This window comes from Geotrypetes seraphini, chromosome 10 (assembly GCF_902459505.1).
Source record: "Geotrypetes seraphini chromosome 10, aGeoSer1.1, whole genome shotgun sequence".
Classification (NCBI taxonomy): Eukaryota; Metazoa; Chordata; class Amphibia; order Gymnophiona; family Dermophiidae; genus Geotrypetes; species Geotrypetes seraphini.
The window spans coordinates 120,760,358-120,779,982 of record NC_047093.1 but is presented as its reverse complement, the minus strand read 5'-3'; the positions used below and the strand labels follow the sequence as shown (position 1 = coordinate 120,779,982).

Sequence of the window (19,625 nt, the reverse complement as noted above, 5' to 3'; positions counted from 1 at the left end):
AACCAAAAAGTTTTATAAAGGGGCAGATGGATTTTTCCTCATCAAACCCTTCTAGTTTGCTGTTATCAAAACCCATTTTCTAGACAGATTTCTATGGTGGTTGTCTGCAGTGCATCTAAATCTGAAGGGGGCATGATGGGAGCATGGGCGAGACTGGGGAGGTCTTACGACTTGAATGTTTTTTTATAATAATCAAATATTTTAGAAAACGTCCAGGGCACAAGTTGAACGTTTAGAGCTAGACCTGTTTTAGCAATGAATAAGTGCCAAAGCTAGACCTGTTTTAGCAATGAATAAGTGCCAAAAAGTGCCCAAACTGACCAGACAACCACTGGAGGGATGAAGGCATGACCCCCCCCCCAACACAACACATTCCCCCAGTGGTCACCGACCTACTTTCACCCCTGAAAGATGTGACTGAAACAGTACATACCTGCTTGTACAATAGTTTCAGATGTGGCCAGTCCTAGCAGATCAGCAAGCAGGTTCCTGCAGTAGCCTAGTGGACGCTGCACTCAATCATAGAGTTGGGGACTCAATAAGCTCTTCTGAGCAGGGACCGTCTATTGTATGTTAAATGTACAGCGCTGCGTACACCTTGCAGCGCTATAGAAATGATAAATAGTTGTAGTAGGAGGCTAATATCTCAGTCTATTACACTTATGGTGGATTATGTGATCTTTCCAAAACCCACCCAAATCCCACTGTACCTACATATAGGTGACACCTGCAGGCATAAGGGCTATTGGTGTGGCGTACAGTTGATTCTGATAGATTTTGGAGGGCTCCCCATACACTTAAATGAAGTTCACTGCTTTGCTGGGATGTCTGGGTGGCCAGGCTACTAAAACTGCTTGTTTTTGGCATTTTTCTTATGAACGTGTTTTATTTTAAATGGTTCAAAAGGACAGATGCACTGAGGATAAGCACGTCTGAGAAAAGGCCATTTTCGAAACAAAAATCTAGATGTTTTTCTGTTTCAAAAGTGGTCATGTTCATTTTTGCACATGTTCCACCAAAAGTCCAAATTGGACATCATATCAAAAATGCCCCTCTGCAATCAACTAACTCATTTTTATCTGTGACGGGACAAAAGCACGTGAGACACCAGCGTGCTGACAATCGAGTGCAGACAGTTCGGCGCAAGATACCAGCGTGCCGCGGGAAAACTTACTTTTAAAGAGCTCTGACTGGTGTGGGGGGGAACCCTCCACTTTGCTTCATACTGTTCGCGCTGCTGTTGGGGGAGGGTGTGGGGGGTGCAACCCCCCACATTATAGAGAAAACGGAACTTTTCCCAAAAAAATTGGAAAAAGTTCTGTTTTCTCTATAATGGAGGGTTCCAACTCCCCCAACCCCCCCCCCCCCCAACGGCAGAGCGAACACTATGAAGTAAAGTGGGGGTGTTCCCCACTCACATCCCGCTTTGGAGCTCTTTAAAAGTAAGTTTTCCTGCGGCACGCTGGTGTCTTGTGCCGGATTGTATGCACTCGATTGTCGGCGTGCTGGTGACTCACGCGCGAATGACTATGAACCTTTTTATCTGCATCTTTATTCATGCATTCCCAAAAACAAAAGAAGCAAATTGGTGATGCAAGCCTTCCCTTGGCTGAATCCATGTTGCATCTGTCTCATTACCATGTACTCAGTAACTTTGTTTTTTATAATGACTATCATTTTGCTCATCTTTGGCATCAGGTTTACTAGTTAGTAGTTTCCTGGATTACCCCAGAACTGTTTTTAAAAATTGGCATTATATTGGCTACTTTCCAATATTCTTTTAATGATTACCAATGTTATAATGTCTCTGTAACGCTCCATGGTGTGACCTCACCTGGAGTATTGCGTTCAATTCTGGGTTAGACATAGTGGCGTTAGAAAAGGTTCAAAGAAGAGCGACCAAGATGGTAAAGGGGAAGGAACTCCTCTCGTATGAGAAAAGACTAAAAAGGTTAGGGCTCTTCAGCTTGGAAAAGAGAGGGCTGAGGGGAGACAGGATTGAAGTCTACAAAATCCTGACATGAGGCAGTCACGTTTCTCTGTGCAGGTCTGAGTAAATCCACAGCATCAGCTGTCTTCTGCTCCAGGACTCGGAGTCACGTTAACAGAGGTACACACGCCCTCCGTGGCCAGAGCACACTGCGAAGAGAAACACAAAGGAAAAAAAAGAGTATGGCTGGAAGAATGAGGGAGAGAAAAGTCTCAGGTATGAATATGACCCTGCCGAAATGCTAACCCACTAAAAAATGCCTCTTTCCTGACCTAGGCTTGGTCTTCTCTTGACCATATGAGACACCTACTGAGAAGACTGCTCCAGAAGGAATCAAAGGTTGCGGTGCCGGTGACAGAGTTGGGTCTGGCAGGATTTTGACGGCTCGTTTTCACAGTGAATGTGTTTCCACTCTGCTCATTGGTCGGCCCTGTTACCTCAATATCAACAAGATGCCAATCAGGGAGGCTGAAATAAAAAAGATGAAACCAGTATGAGCTGCAGAAAAACCTGAAGAGGGGCGATAAATCATTTACATATCTCTGTGGTATAAATGGAAAGAAAGCTCTTGAAAGAGGGGGCGCAGAATGACAGTGAAAGCAGATAAACTGAGGGGTAATTTCTGAAAATATTTCTTTACAGAAAGGGTAGTACATAGGTGGAACAGCCTCAAGGAGTGTATCTGAATTGAAGGAACTATGGGAGAAGCAGAGAGGATCTCTGAGGTAGAGGAAGGGATCGTAGAGATTAGTAGTCAGTGTGGATGGACTTTGGTCTTTATCTGGGTCATTTTCTCTGTTTCTATGATGGGCTTACGGTGACCCTAGGCTAGGATGCTCCATAGTCACAAATTGCATATGACAAGTTGGTCTATTTTCCTCAGGAGGGGTATTTGGATCTTTCAAGAAAATTAATATTTCTATATGAAAATCTGCTTCAAGTGCTAGAGAAAGTGCTTCAAGTTTTTCTCTCTCTGCCTTTTGCTGAGACTTGAGTTGAATTTCTGGAGCTGACGCCGAGCCTCACCTGGGGTCGGCTATGAGGACCCCCACCACACCATCAAATCCCAGTGTGTGAGCTGCCATGCTTGCTGCTGCCATCGTGTTCACATTGTTAGGGGCCAGAGGACAGAGCCTACGCACCGCCCCCTCGTAAAGAATCAGGCGCTTGGTTCTGGCCGCTTCGTTGCGCTCCACCAAGGCCCCCTCCAGTTTAAAGCTGTCAGGATGTTTTGTCATGGTGATCTTCAATGCCTGGAAGAGAGTCAGCTCAGAGCTTCATAACAGAGCGTGTTGTCCCTATGAAACACCCCCCCCCCCAGTACACCATGCACATAAGTTTATTCACTTATTCTTTCTTATGATACATTTTGTTACCTGTCTATTCCTCATGAATCCTCCACCCACTTTCAGTGATCAAACTAGGTGCTCCTGCATACCTCATAGCCCCCACCCCAAACCTCTTGGAGAAGGAAGATGCCTGTGGTCTCCTTCCCCCTCTCCCAATCTTCACTGGTCTCACTTTTAAAGTTCCCCTGTCAGCCATCTTCTGAATATCTTCACCTCCCCACAGAGCTCCACTTGGGATGTAGAGTGTCTTCCCAGACTGACTTGAGGCTTCACGAAGCTTCTTCTCTGTAGGGTGGTCAGCTAAGGCTGTGGGAGATCCCACCTGCAGACAAGTAAAGAAAAAATATCATCTACCCAAGAAGACTAGAGTAAAAATCAGGAGCTGTATGATGTGTATTAATATAGAACCAAATCTTTTCCGGAGAAGGGAAAATGGTAAAACTAGAGGGGTAAAATTGAGGTTGCGGAATTATTGGAAATTCTTCTTCACGGAGAGGGTGGTGGATGCCTGAAATGCCCTCCCAAGGGAGGTGGTGGAGACGAAATTCACATAAGTGTGGAATGAGCACAGAGGATCTCTAATTAGAAAGTTAATGGTGCTGGGCAGACTTTACAGTCTGTATCCTGCAAACGACAAGATGGCTTAAACAGCAACTCAAGTAGTTGGAACCTGAGTGCTGTGCCGGGAGGACTTTACAGCCCATGATCCAGAAATATCAAAGAAAAAAGACAATTTAATCATGAATTTATAATGCGTGTAACGATTGGGCCAACAGGACGGACTGTTCAGGTCTTTATCTGCTGTCATCATGGATGACATTGCCTACCTAGATGACGGCAGATAAAGGCCTGCATGGTCTATGCAGTCTGCCCCACAAGACAATTTCATAGAATATGATATGCTGTGATTAAACATATACCAACCTCTCTAGAAGAGTGTGTACACAGAGAATAGAGAATCATTGTATGAGTTGTTCATCCCATCTAACACTCACAATACAGGGCATAAATAAATGAATACTTTTGTTACCTAAACCCTATGAGGTATTAGACGCAGGATAGTCAATTAGGCTGGCAAATAAATTTTAAAAACCTAATTATTTATTTATAAATGTAAATATGAAAGAATGGCGCATGGGTATGCCAGTTCTCAAAGACCCCTACTAGCTGGTGTAACCTGTAGTTCCCTAGGCAGAGATTAGGCAGATGGGCACATGAGTGTCACAAACTGCCCTGGACAGAAAGAGAAATGCAATGCCTTACCATAAAGTTGGCTGAGGAAAGGAAGGCTGTACCATGGTCCCTTATGATGGATGGATGGGCTACCTCCACCACGAGGTCGGCCTGTCTGCACACACAGAAAGAGCGAGCATGAGAAGGAAGAAGGGGCAGAAATAAATAGAAAACCAGATGACGTGACAGTGGAGAAATGGAACATGAGGAAGTTGCTGAGAAGGAGGCAATGAGAGAGAAGACACAGGAAAAAGGACACATGGAAATTTGGATGGAGTTAGATAGATCTGGAGGCAAGAATGATGACACTCAATCTGCCTTTTCTCATTATTTGAAAACTTGTTTATGTGGTTTTTCTAATATCATACTTAGTAAATGATTTCATTGTTGGTTTGGGATATTTGGAGACTCAATTCATACATATTTCTTGAACATTATCATTCACAGAACAAGTGTTGTCTGTAGGTTGGTTGACATATTCTCTTGATGGACATATATTGAATGTACTTGGGTATCCTTCAGTATACTCTGCTAACGCAAGAACACCCACTGAGACACTAATGTCTTAGGATATCTTCAGTGGTGTTATGGAAAGGTGCCATCACTCAGGGATGCCCTACTAGAACTGGGCTAGAGAAACTCAACTCTTTGGACTTACCAAAGAATACTGGAAATGTCATGTATTGGGCTCTTATCGATGGTATTGTAAAAAGGTAATATCACTCAGGAATACCATACTAGAACTAGGATGCATATGGAGAAACTCAATTCTATGGACTCACCAAGGAAACCTGGGAATGTCATATATTGGGCTCTCATCAATGGTATTGTGGAAAGGTGCCATCACTCAAGCATACCCTACTAGAACTGGGGGAGAGAAACTCATCTCTTTGGACTTGCCAAGGAATCCTGTGAATGTATCAGGATCTGAGGATCCTAAACTGGAATTGGGATATTCATTAAAACATAAATCCTTGAACTTTGACGAAGGGATTATGGAAATGGTGTTTTGTGAATGTGTAGAATATTCCTGTAGAAATATGGGGACCTGGGTCTTGAGCAGCTCATGGTTATACATAACTCTGCTAGTTATGAGATTGTAAAGTTAAGGGGAACAATTGAAATATATTTACCTCTTGTCAAACTCAGAAAGATCTTGCAGCTGAAGGTGCTCTGGTACGGTCCCTTCCATCTTCTCCAGATGTCGATTCCAGACAAATGCTAATTCCAAGTGGTGCAAAGACCCTTCTTTGAGAATCCTCTGGACAAGATATTGTCCTGGAGTAGAAACATAATTTGCAGTGTTAGAATGAGTCTATAAATTATTTGAAATTCGAAATGAAATTTTAAATGAAGGCTATGAAAAATTTAAAAACAAAAAGTCAATAGAAGAAAAAGAGAGAGAAAAATTTATTGGATTATTAAAAGAACTAATTAACATTCAGGTTTTTTGGCCAACGATTGAATGATGGAGCATAAACACTAATTTTGACTACACTGACAGCATTAGTCGGTGATACGACTTGCGTAGCGCTTCCTACTCTGAGGCCTTTTTCCTGAAACAAAATTGATTAAATCGGCTACCTAATGCCGAATGTAGACTTTAAACTTCTCTGCTAGAGTGGATTATTTATTATTGAAGGTATATTGGTTATTTAGACCGCTCAGTAAGATATATTTATAGATATTGTGCTATTGTATTTCCGCCCACTTCATCGTAGCCATATTTTGAGTATCAAGCTTCCTAGAATATACAAGGACAATATTATTTTTCATTCAACAAGGATCACGTTACAATTTATTGACTCTTTAACTTCTATTCTGATACAGCAAACTAAATGTCAGTCCCTATACTCCAAGATACAAATCGGCGAGTCTAAAATCCTCTGGAAACAGTGGCTACAAGCAGGCTTACGTAATCTAGATGATGTAATTTTCAATGGAAAAATGGAATCTTTATTACAGTTACAACAATCATTCGATATATCCAAATCTCAAGGTTATAAATGGTTGCAGTTGAAACAGGCCATTCAGAAGGGGTTCCCTGACTGGTGTAATTTAAAAAAGTCAGTATAGTCTGCCTGGTCTGTGTTTCCAGACAGATTTTTAAGGGCATCAAGCCGCCAAGTGGTATAAGTGGTATAAATTAATATCTGAATATTTGGGGAAAAAAACCTAAAGCAAGCTTAAGAGACATTTGGAGTATAGAAATAAAGCAGAATATTTCTGCTACTCAATGGCCACGGATTTGGACTTGGAGAATAAAATGTACAGAATCAGCATCTATGAGACAAGCTTGGTTCTTTTTGTTATATAGAACATTTTGGACCCCTGTTCGTTTACAAAAATTGGATAATTCCAAGCCTAATAGATGCTGGCACTGTCAACTTCAAGTAGGGACACAGGGTCATCTTTTATTTTATTGTCCGTTGATGCTCAATTTCTGGAAGTCAATTTGGGGCAAAATCAGGCCATGCAATTAATAACTAGAAATTGGAAAAATCGGGATAGGTTGAATTTTTCTTTCTGGTGGGAAACACTTTGTTTATACTATAGATATGAAAGGATGATAGCAGAACAATCTGGAAATAGTAAGAGGTTTAAAGAGATTTGGAGTCTATTGGAAGCATTTGTCAAGCAGCAGAATGATTAAATCATTAGGGCTCCAATTACGAAGGTGCGCTAGGGCTTTAATGCGCGGAATAGCGTGCGCTAGCCGCTACTGCCTCCTTTTGAGCAGGTAGTAGATTTTCAGCTATAGCGCGCGCTAATCCAGTGCGTGTGATAAAACCGCTAGCACACCTTCGGAAAAGGAGCCCTTAGTTCCTAGATTTAATAATGAATAATAATTTTATTTTTTATATACCGCCAAAGCCATGGTAGTTTGAGGCGGTTTACAATAAGAAGAGCTGGACAGTCAGCGAAGAAAATAACATGAAGTCTTTGAATACATGAATATTTGTAAGGAGGGAGAAAGACAGAGTAAAAATCGCAATATAGGGAAATCGAGTACATGTAAGTAGAATACCGGGGGAAGGCTTTAAGAGTTCTTGGTTACAAATCAGTTAAACAGGTTGGTTTTAACTAGTTTTCTGAAGTTAAGATAGGATGAGGAGTGCTTGATGATGTTGCCTAGCCAGCCGTTCTGTTGACTTGCTTGGAAGGCAAGAGTTCTGTCAAGGAACCTTTTGTATCGGCAGGTTTTTATTATGGGGTGGCTAAACATATGTATTCTGCGTGTAGGCCTGGTGGAACAATCCAATTTATAATGGGAGACCAGGTATAGGGGGGGGCCAAACCAAGAATAGATTTGAAACAAAGGCAGGCAAATTTGAACAACACTCTTGCTTCTAGGGGCAGCCAATGAAGTTTATGGTAGTAGAGGGTTATGTGATCCCATTTTTTAATACCGAAAATCTGAATTTTGTATGATTCGGAGTCTTTGAATGGTTTTCTTGAGAGACCCCAGATAAATGATGTTACAATAGTTGAGCAGGCTTAAAATGGAGGATTGCACCATTAAGCGGAATGATGCTGCGTCAAAGTACTTTCTGATGGCTCTTAGTTTCCATAGTGTCGAGAAGCCTTTTTTGATCAGTAACTCTGTGTGAATATCTAGAGTGAGATAACGGTCCAGCGTCACTCCCTGAATTTTTATGGAATCGACAATAGGGAAGTTCTGACCGTTCAGGGAAATTGAAGTATCTTTGATTTTGTCATTTGGGCTCGCCAGGAAGAATTTAGTTTTTTCAGAGTTGAGTTTCAGTTTGAACTCTGTCATCCATGATTCAATTTGCTTTAAAGTTGATGCTAGATGATTCTTCCTCTCAGGAATCAGGCTTCTTAGGGGAAGGACTATGGTGATGTCATCGGCATAGATGTAGAATTTGGTTTTTAATTTTTGCAGTAGATTCGCCAATGAGGCTAGGTAAATGTTGAACAGAGTGGGGGATGGGGGGGAACCCTGTGGGACTCCGCAGGGGTTTACCCAGCTGGAGAAATGATTATTATCGCTATAGACTCAGTATGATAGTTTAGTCAAGAAACCTTAGATTCTACATACATCCAGGTGGGGGGGGGGGGGGGAGGGGATAGGGTAATTTGTTTCAGTTGTTTGCAAGAATATAAGTGCTGTTATTTGATATTGTTGAATGTATAATTGTTGCACTTTTTATAAGTTTTGAAAATCAATAAAGATTAAAATAAAGTTTTAACTGCACTTCGGTTTATCAACAGCACGGTTTGTTATATGTGATAATAATAGGGAAACAAAATTTTATGTATGTGATATGGAAACTGAACAGTTGTATGCGGTATATAAATTTTTAAGTAAATAAATATAAAAACAAGAAGCAAAAAGGACGCCATAAAAAATAGGAAAGCAAAGAAAAGACAAACCAAAAAGTAAAATTAATTAAAATCAATTAAATCTAAATAATCTAGAATAAAAATAATTTTATTTAAATCTTGTTTAAATAGTTGCCAAGAAACAGGATCCCAATTCACCAATCTTCTCATAAAAATGCTAAACCAAAAAGATGCATTTTAACCATTGACCTGAATTTTACATAGGATAACTCGGAACAAATCATAACTGGGAGAGAATTCCACAGGCAAGGAACCATTGCAAAAAAAAAAAAAAGCAGACTTTTACGTAGATGCCAAATGAACAGCCGGCAAAGCCACTTGATGAGCAGTCGAGGAACGTAGACTACGAGAAGGTTTGTAAGGAACTAATAATTTTCCTAAATAATCTGGGTGACCTGATTGTAATGCTTTATACACAAGCGTTTAGTACTGAAAACCATGAGAGCACCAAGGGAACAAGTACAGAGCGAGAAGCCCCAAGACAGAGCCCTGACCTCACAACACATTTGTGACAACCAAAGGGGCAGATTCAGGAAGCATTTTTTCACAGAGAAGACGGTGGATGCCTGGAATGCTCTTCCAAATGAGGATGGAGACAAACACAATGGCACTGATAACCAGAAAGGACCCCCAGAGATGAGAAGCTGATAATGAAAGTGTAGTTACTTACCTGTAATGTAGGTTCTCCGTGGACAGCAGGATAGTCAGCCACATATGGGTATTGTCCCAACTGCTCTCATTTTGCGGATAAGCTCTCCAATAGCTCAGAGAGCTTTTTTTTTTTTTTTCTCTGAGCACGTGCAGTGCCCGGGCCCAACTGGGCATGCCCGAGCACTACCCATTTCCCCCTGCTACCCCTAATCCTCAGGATGTTCCTTGCTGTGGCCGGGTCGGTCGTACAGGGAGGCGGGTGGGTTGTGTTGCTGACTATCCTGCTGTCCACAGAGAACTTACGTTACAGGTAAATAACTACACTTTCTCCTAGGACAAGCAGGATGAGTCAGCCACATATGGGTGACTCCCTAGCCGAGGGATGTACCGATTGGACCTGCGCCCTAGCGCTCTGTGCATCCCTCGCCTGGCTGTGGAGGCCAAGCCAGGCAGGGTAATCAGGCGAAGCAGGTTAAGATGTGTAAACAAGGTTTTTGATAAAGTGCTGTGTTAACTGGGCAATAAACCTCACAGAACAGTAAAACTGGTCAATAACAATCAATGAACAGTGAGAAACCAGCTGGTCAACAGAGACAATTTGTAGTTGCATGTGATAATTCGTACTTGCATATTCAAAATTCAGTCTAGACAGGTAGTACTGGAAGACCTACTTAATCAATATCTATAACACCCTACTTGATCAGTGTTTGTCAAGGCTGTGTTAGTGGTTGCTGTCCCTCCTGGGAGGGAAGGGCCACTTGCAAGACTGTTCGGCCGAATGCATTCGGGGCATGGAATGCTATGTCGAGGCAGTAGTGCTTGGTGAAAGGTGTGCGTGGAGGACCAAGTGGCTGCATCACAGATGTCCTCTATTGGTGTGTGGTGTAGATGAGCCGAAGTGGTGGGTACGGCTCTGCGCTGGTGGGCGTGAACTCCCACCAGCGGTTCACGCTGCGCTCTTCTATAGGTGAAGGACATGAACTGGGGTATCCAGCGCAAGAATGTGCGTTTGGTGACCGGCAGTTCTGGTCTGTTTTGGTCATAGGAGACGAACAGTTGTGAGGCTTGTCCTGTTTCTCTTGAGCGCTGAGGCTACTGCGATGTCGTTGTGTGGCAGTTGCGGGTTGTCGAACCCCCGTGCTGGAAAGATCTGGTACTTCGCTTCCAGTCTCCTTGATGTTGGTTGCCCTGAGGAGGGAGTCTGCCAAATCTTATCTCTACAGTTCAGGAGGTTCTTGTGGACTGGAATCGCCACCACCTGCCTGAAGTAGTCCAGGCATTGTAGTAATCTGTCTTGGGTACTGGAGGTCCACCCACGTGGATCTTGAGAAGGGCTGTGAGTTTCTGGAGGAACTTGGGGAAAGTCCTCATTTGTTGGTTTGTTGTTTTTTTTTTTGTGGGTGGTGATTCGGGGCGTGGCTGAAGGCTGGTTTGCTGCTTGTTCCTCCGTTGCTTGGTTGCATGGCATGCCGCTGGAATGCGCCATGCTGTTGTGCGTGGCTTTCTTTAAAGGGGGACACTGGGGGAGTGTTGCCCACTGAGAGGAGCTGGGTCAGCAGGAGGATTAACTGCTGCTGCTGGTCCAATCCTGGTGGTTCGCAGGTTCATGTGCTGCTCCACTTGACTGGTTGGGTGGCTCCATGTCCCCCGTCGACATTCTCTGTCCTCTTGAGAGGAGGGGGTGAGCCTGCAGAGAGGGGGTAGGATGTACCCCTTCATCTGTGCCAGTGCTCCTGGCCGCGTTTCCCGCTGTGCCTGGAGGCAGAGGAGGAGGAGTGTGTGGGCTTCTCCTTCTTTAATGTCTATTGTATATTAAACTGTACAGCGCTACATATGCTTTTCGGCGCTAAAGAACTAATAAAATAGTAGCAGTATCCCTCCAGCTGGCTGTGGCCTATGGAAAGCACTCTGTTGAAGCTGAGGAGTTTCAAACCCCCACCTTTGGGGAGGCGTGGTCTGCCATGCTGTATCACTGATGACATCAGCACCCACACTCTGTGAAGAGTTCCCCGGGACTGCCCCTGTTGCTAGGGAGGAAGGGACAGTCTGTGCTGCAATTGGTTGCCAGCGATTTCCATCATGGCTGGTTGCTGAGGCAGGGAGGAGGGACACCCACTGCCATGTACAAGCTGAACTCTGGAGCAGCATGTATCCTGCCGGTGGGAGAGGTCTGCAGGTCCCCCAGCGGGAAAGAAGCATGGGAGTTTCTTTCTCCTTATGTTTAGATTGGGAGGAGGGCGGGGCAGAGTCCTCGGGGCTGCAAAAGATTATAAGTTTTTTCCCAAAAGCAAGCAGATAGGACTTACCTTTGGGGCTGGAGGGGGAACCCCGATCGGCTGCCTGCAGGGGCTGGCTGTACGCGGCAGCATGCAGGGACTCCGAGAGAGATTTCTCAGTCTGAAGGGCGAAAACCCTGATCTGCTGCCTGCAGGGGCTGGCTTTACGCGGCAGCATGCAGGGACTCCAGGAGAGATTTCTCTGCCAGGCCAAGTGTAGGCGGGGGGATTAGCTGAGCCAGGGCATCCTGGAGGCTCCTTACCGCTGTATTTTGTGGATCCCCCGCTGCTGCATTCCGATGAAGATGGCTGTTGGAGGAAGATTCTCGGGCCTCACTTCTCTTCATGAATTCTCTCAGTGCCCTCTTCCTTAGCTTGCGTGCACATGGAGACAGGCGGGCACAGTGCAAGCAGCCTCGAAAAAAGCCAACAGGATGCTGGGCATCATAAAGAGGGGCATAACAACCAGGACGCGGGAAGTCATCATGCCATTGTATCGAGCGATGGTGCATCCACATCTGGAATACTGCGTTCAGTATTGGTCGCCGCACCTCAAGAAGGACATGGCGATACTTGAGAGAGTCCAAAGGAGAGCAACGAAACTGGTAAAAGGGCTGGAACACTGCCCATACGCCGAGAGGTTGGATAGGCTGGGGCTCTTCTCTCTGGAAAAGAGGAGGCTCAGGGGTGATATGATAGAGACCTTCAAAATCATGAGGGGCATAGAGAGGGTGGATAGGGACAGATTCTTCAGGCTGAAGGGGACAACAGGTACGAGGGGGCATTCGGAGAAACTGAAGGGAGATAGGTTCAAAACGAATGCAAGAAAGTTTTTCTTCACCCAAAGGGTCGTGGACACTTGGAATGCGCTACCGGAGGAAGTGATCAGGCAGAGTACGGTACAAGGATTCAAACAGAGACTGGACGGATTCCTGAAGGATAAAGGGATCATGGGATATTGAGAAAGCTAACCAGAAAATAAGTATAGAAACCCAGGTCGTGCATGTGCAAGACCGGAGGGCTAGGAAGGGAAACCAAGGCGGCATGGGGGCCCCTTCTGGTGATTTAGACAGGTCGTGACCTGTTTGGGCCGCCGTGGGAGCGGACTGCTGGGCAGGATGGACCTGTGGCCTGACCCGGCGGAGGCACTGCTTATGTTCTTATGTAACCCTGGTCCTTGTGCGCTGGACCCAGGCTGCGGATGCACAAATCATGAGGATCCAGTGTACTCATCCTTTTTCTGCATCCCGGACATTTCTTTGATGTTTCTGGCTACTTCAAGATGGTAAGTAGAAAAAGTCTTGATGGTAGAAATGGAGAGCTGTAGAAAATCCGACTGATGGGAACGGGCGGAGACTAAAGACTGAGGATTAGGGAGAAGCAGGGGGAAATGGGTAGTGCTCGGGCATGCCCAGTGGGGCCCGGGCACTGCACGTGCTCAGAGAAAAAAAAAAAATCTCTCTGAGCTATTGGAGAGCTTATCCTCAAATTGGGAGCTGTTGGGACAACACCCATATGTGGCTGACTCATCCTGCTTGTCCTAGGAGAAACACAGTTGCCTGAAACAACTGTTCAGTTCCCGGCAGCAGCGAGATGAATTCTTTGTGCTTCTGAGAATGCTCTGGTGTAAATGCACATAAAGTGTCGGCTGTAATTATAAGCATCTGTGATGTAACAGATTCAGACTTTCAGGAAGGTTGAGGGTGCCCTGTGAGAATGGACCATGGTTAATACCCAAACGTCAATGAGCAAAGGGAGACTGAATGTATTTTTCTTGTTGTAACATCACTAACCTTGGTTGAAAACCTTAGTTCTGGGAAGAGAATGTTGAGGTTGGCTTTGTAGAAAGCAGAGTTAAAGATAAGAAGGCTTCCAATGGTTGACTACTGGATGAGGTGGGAGATGCCATTTTGGTTGATCTCGGATGCTCAGGGTAGAAGTAAAAGGGATCTGATATTTGGTTTCATGAAAAGCCCTGCCAGCTGAAATGGTGAACAAAAATATGGTGACTGAATGCCAAAAAAAAAGGATTGGATAAACACAGAGAAGTGGTAGAGCCAACAGGATGACAATGAAGCGCTGGGTAATCTGTACGTAGAGGCAGCTACAGTTCTAAAAGCCTCAGATCTATGGCAGTCTATAGAAACTTTTAAATGTACGAGTACAAGGACTCGGTGTTCCCTCTAAGCTGAGCAGGTGTCCTCCAGCTGCATTGCTACCACTAGGGGGTGGAATATTTTCAGTCGCTAAGGACAGGTATGTTCCCTGGAGTCCTGCAGAACTTGCATGTCCCTCACAATTGAAAAATGTGACAGTAAAACAGCACCCTCTATTGGTGAGACTGTGGGTGGAGGACTCCTGCTCAGCTTAGAGGGAACAGTGCAAAAGTTTGTGGCTGCCTCTGGTGACGGAAACTGTGGGCAGGGACTGAGGTCTGGCAATATCCAGAGTGAGTGAGAGAGACAGAGGTTAACCATCTTCCTTTGCCAGAAGTGGGATTCATTCCCTGCTCTCAGGGATTGACGCGCTTACCTAAATGACCATATCCCACAATCCCGACTCTCCGCACTTCATGTTCTTTGGACATTTTCAACCCTAGAGAGGAGATGAATTCTGGAGAGCGATTGAAGCAGAATCACCAGGAGGGACCTGTAGGGAGATACAAAAGTGAAAGTTTCATTCTTAGCTCTTGGAGTAGTCAAGTAAAACTCTGCTTTGTATGCACTACCATTTTCACAGAACATTTTTCGAAGACATTAACATGGTAGATAATTTCCAAAAGTATAAACAAAGTAATAAGTGCCCATGAAGAATATTATATCTTGGATTCTGTTCATCTTTGGAGGGAATTTAAGCTCACAGCTCTGAAGAAATAATTCAATTGATTCAGGCTTTGTCTTTTTCTAAGTGTTCATTAGACCGTTTCAGTAACATCTAGCATTGAGCTTTACAGTGCTGTTGAGTAAGATAGTGGGGGGAAATTTGCTTGTAAAAACGCACGAAAGGGGAAATTTGCCTGATAAATTGCACGAAAGGGGAGTTTTGCCTGTAAAAGCGCATGAAAGGGCACTTTTACAGACGAGGGAAAACTCGGAAGACCCGTTTCGAAATTTCGAGTTTACGCCCAGCAGTGTCTATGAGGAGCTATCAAGACTCAAGGTGAACAAAGCTATGGGACCGGACAAACTACACCCCAGGGTGCTCAGGGAGTTGAGTGACGCCCTGGCGAAACTGTATCCGCGCTCTTCAATTTTTCCCTAACTACAGGAAGAGTCCCATTGGATTGGAAAATGGCTAACGTCATTCCAATCCACAAAAACTGATGCAGGACAGAGGCTGAGAATTATAGACCGGTGATTCTCACATCGATAGTGAGTAAACTTATGGAAACACTAATCAAACGCCAATTGGATACGATCCTGACGAGGAATATCTACGAGATCCCCATCAACATGGTTTTACAAAAGGAAGGTCCTGCCAATCAAATCTGATCAGCTTCTTTGACTGGGTAACAAGAAAGCTGGATATAGGGGAGTCCCTGGATGTCGTGTACTTGGACTTCAGCAAAGCGTTTGATAGCATCCCACACCGTAGGTTATTGAGCAAGATAGGTTCGATGGGACTGGGTGAAACATTAGCTGCATGGGTTAGGGACTGCCTTAGAGGTAGACTTCAGAGGGTAGTAGTAAACGGTACCCTCTCCGATACGACAGAGGTGATCAGCGGAGTGCCGCAGGGCTCGGTCTTGGGCCCGATCCTATTTAACATCTTCATAAGAGACTTGGCTGAGGGGCTTCGAGGTAAAATTACATTATTCGCCGATGACGCCAAACTATGCAACATGGTAGGCAACCGTACAACAGATGAAAGCACAGTGCCCGACAAAAGCTCAATGCCCGACAGTATGACGCAGGACCTACTCCTGCTGGAGCATTGGTCAAAGACTTGGCAACTAAGTTTCAATGGCAAAAAATGCAAGGTCATGTACCTTGGTGGCAAAAATCCATGCAGGACTTACATCTTAAATGGTGAGATCCTAGCAAGGACTGTAGCAGAACGTGACTTGGGGGTGATCATTAGCGAAGACATGAAGACTGCCAATCAAGTGGAGAAAGCTTCATCCAGGGCTAGACAAATCATGGGCTGTATCCGTAGAAGTTTCGTCAGCCATAAGCCCGAGGTCATAATGCCATTGTACAGATCCATGGTGAGACCCCATCTGGAATACTGTGCACAATTCTGGAGGCCGCATTATCAAAAAGATGTGCGGAGAGTTGAGTCGGTTCAGCGAATGGCCAACAGGATGGTCTCAGGACTCAAGGATCTCCTGTATGAGGAACGACTGGGTAAGCTGCAGCTGTACTCACTCGAGGAACGCAGATAGAGTGGAGACATGATCAGGACGTTCAAATATGTCACAGGCCGTATCGAGGTGGAAGAGGATCTCTTTTTTCTTAAAGGACCCACGGCAACAAGAGGGCATCCGTTGAAAATCAGGGGTGGGAAATTTCATGGCGACACCAGAAAATATTTCTTCACCAAAAGGGTGGTTGATTGCTGGAATAATCTTCCACAGCAGGTAATTGAGGCAAGCAGCGTGCCAGATTTTAAGAAAAGATGGGATTGACATGTGGGATCTCTTCATGGAGGTAGTTAGGGGGTGGGTCATTAGTGAGGGCAGACTAGATGGGCCGTGGCCCTTTTCTGCCGTCATGTTCTGTGTTTCTATGTTTCTATGAGGTGCAGAGAGAGTAGGAGAGACCCTGAGGAAGAACAGAGAGATGGAAGATCATAACAGAGGAGGGAGAGAGAGGGAGACCTGGAACAAAGGTGGTATTTGGTACAAAGGAGAACTGACACTGGATCTGGGGAGGGTAACAGAGGGAAAAGAGAGAGAGACCTGGACCCAATGGGGATGGGGCTGGATTGTGAAAGAAATGAGGGAGAAGAAAGAAAGAGAAATATTGGATGCACAGTCAGAAGAAAGTACAACCAGAGACTCATGAAATCACCAGACAACAAAGGTAGGAGAAATGATTTTATTTTCAATTTAGTGATCAAAATGTGTCAGTTTTGAGAATTTATATCTGCTGTCTATATTTTGCACTATATTTGTCTATTTTTCTATAGTTACTGTTGTGGCACTGCATATTTTAAAGTTATCTGCCTTGACATCTCTGCGTACAGTGTGCTTTGTGTTTTTTTTTTTTATTTTGTTTACCATTATGAATTAATAAGATATTGTGTGCACATGAAAAATTAAAGGAAGAAATTGGGAGCAGGGCTAGGGCGGGATTGAGGGCGGGACTGAAAATTAATAGATGTCCCGTTTTGATGGAAAAAATAAAAGGTCACATTAAGGATGAGAGAAATCAGGCCTGTAAAAATGTAGGATGAGAGGGCCTGCGTTTCGGGGCCAAGGGTCTGGGAGCAGCAGCCTCAGGTCTTTCTGGCCCTTGGGGAAAAAGTACCAGATTACGGTGCAGAAATTCAGGGTCATATCCCCTAATACCCTGCCGCAAGAGAAACAAACATTTACAAAGCTTAACCATGTTAAATGTACCTGCGGTTGGAAATCCAGTCGTGTTCATATGTTCCTGCTGTAGAAACAAGGTCGTGTTAGCGTGTACCTGCTCTGGATCTGCAGTCTAAGGGTGACAGGTAGGATGTGTCTGCGGAGCGGTGTGGGGCTCAGCTCAGACCTTTGACTTGCTGTAGTTGATCATTAGTGAAAAGTGGGCCAGGCTCATGCAATTAAAGCTACAAACACTCCTCTCCCCTTCTGTTCTTCCAATTTGATGGATCCAGACAGAGTGTAAATTCATTTTCTGGAGCTCCTGGAAAAAGTGAATTTCCTCTCACTACAGTTTTGGTTCCCTTTTGTTAATCCTGTATTTCAGATTTGTGCATTTGGGAGTGGATATGCACAAATACTGTGTTTGCTTCTAGTCTTGTAGTATGTGGGGGTGACAAAGCTTTTTGTGGCTCTGGCATCTTATGCAGAAGAAGTTACAGTAGGGAGTGTATATTTATCAGCTTCAAGCATATCAGGGCTGAGGAGTTAAAGATTCAACTCTATAGAAAAAGCCAAAGAAGTTCTCAGGGTGAAATTCAAATCCACAAAATAAATTTCTGCCCAAAATACTTTCAGGGAAGATATGATAGAGGCCTAGAAAACACTGAGTGGAGTGGAAAGGGTAGATGTGAATGGCTTGTTCACTCTTTCCAAAAACACTAGGACTGAGGGCATACGATGAAGCTACTAAGTAGTAGATTTAAAACAAACCAGAGAAAATATTTCTTCACACAATGTGTTATTAAACTCTGGAATTCATTACTGGAGAATGTGGTGAAATCAATTAGCTTAGCAGGGTTTAAAAAAGCTTTGGATAATTTCCTAAAAGTCCATAAGCTCGACTTGGGGAAATCCATTGCTTATTCCTGGGATAATCAGCATAAAATCTGTTTTACTCCTTGGGATCTTGCCAGGTACTTCTCATTAATTTTTCTCTCACAGTTTTCCTAGTGCAATAAGGACTCCCTCTCTGCAAACACTTGGAATAGTTCAGCCTATCAGCCAACCCCCATCCTTCAGGATGAAGGAACTCACAATACTTATGTACAATCCTCTAAACCCTAGCTGTTTGTGCACAAAACCAAAATGAAAATTGTGCATAGTTCCTGAAGATTGGAGGTTGGCTGATATATCATTGATTTTTAAAAAGGGTTCCAGGGCTGATCTGGGAAATTACAGACCAGTAAGCCTGACTTCAGAGCCCAGCAAAATAGTGGAAACTATTATCAAAAAATAAAAAGATAGAACACGTGGACAAACATGGGTTAATGGGAGAGAGTCAGCATGGGTTCAGCCGAGGGAGGTCTTGACTTCTTTGAAGGTATGACTAAACATGTAGATAAAGATGAGCCGGTTGATGTAGAGCAGGGGTGCCCACACTTTTTGGGCTTGCGAGCTACTTTTAAAATGACCAAGTCAAAATGATCTACCAACAATAAAATTAAAAAACAAAAACAAAACACAACGCACACTGTACGCATAGAAAATGTTAATTATCATTCCTATTCCGGGGTTTTTTCAAAGAGGTCAAAGCAGATGACTCTATGCACTATCACCTCAGTAACAACCATACAAAAATAGACAAATATACCCCCCTCCCTTTTTACTAAACCACGATAGCAGTTTTAAGAGCGCAGGGAGCTGCGCTGAATGCCCAGCGCTGCTCTCAACGCTCATAGGCTCCCTGCGCTAAAAAACTCTATTGCGGTTTAGTAAAAGGGGACCTTAGTGTAAAATATAGACAGCTAATATAAATTCAGACACATTTTGATCACTAAATTGAAAATAAAATCATTTTTCCTACCTTTGTTGTCTGGTGATTTCATGAGTCTCTGGTTGCACTTTCTTCTTCTGACTTTGCACTCAATCTTTTTTCTCTTCTTTCAGCCTGTATGCTTCCTCTCCTCCAGACCTCATTCCCTCCCCCAACTTTTTCTTCCTCTCTCCCTGCCCTTTCGTTCTCTCTGCCTTCCTTTCTTTTTTTCCTCTCTTCATGCCCCCTTTCTTTTTTTCTGTTTCTCTTCTTTCCTTCTGTCTCCCTGCCCTCCCCCAAGCCACTGCCACTGCCCGCAAATTTGAAGAGCAAATGGTAGGTCAATTTATGCCACTGTATTGTTCTTGAATTGCTGAAGGAGAATGATACCTTAATATCAGATGATTAGTCCCTTGTAGACAATACAAGC

General features: G+C 44.1%; 1 protein-coding gene across 2 annotated transcripts; it reads right to left on the bottom strand.

The window, feature by feature from the left end:
• Positions 1-1,982: 1,982 nt before the first annotated feature.
• Positions 1,983-17,535, bottom strand: ASPDH (aspartate dehydrogenase domain containing). 2 transcript variants are annotated; one of them, XM_033959843.1, is made up of 8 exons: positions 17,431-17,535; positions 14,400-14,516; positions 5,706-5,850; positions 4,603-4,687; positions 3,512-3,661; positions 3,017-3,243; positions 2,301-2,458; positions 1,983-2,139 (listed from the first exon to the last, which is right to left on the bottom strand). In XM_033959843.1, the coding sequence occupies exons 2-8, from the start codon at positions 14,452-14,454 to the stop codon at positions 2,102-2,104; spliced, it is 858 nt and encodes a 285-aa protein (XP_033815734.1). In that variant the 5' UTR covers positions 14,455-14,516; positions 17,431-17,535; the 3' UTR covers positions 1,983-2,101. The 2 variants fall into 2 exon arrangements, with proteins under 2 accessions (XP_033815734.1, XP_033815735.1); XM_033959844.1 differs by lacking the exons at positions 14,400-14,516; positions 17,431-17,535 and adding an exon at positions 13,661-13,744.
• Positions 17,536-19,625: the final 2,090 nt, after the last annotated feature.

Bases quoted from the DNA above. Each gene is read 5' to 3' on its own strand.
- ASPDH (XM_033959843.1), bottom strand. From the start codon at position 14,454: ATGTCCAAAGAACATGAAGTGCGGAGAGTCGGGATTGTGGGATATGGT. The intron at 5,851-14,399 runs GTAAGCGCGTCA...TTTCTACTCCAG, and splicing joins TGTGGGATATGGTCATTTAG to GACAATATCTTGTCCAGAGG. The intron at 2,459-3,016 runs GTGAGGCTCGGC...TTTTTATTTCAG, and splicing joins GTCCTCATAGCCGACCCCAG to CCTCCCTGATTGGCATCTTG.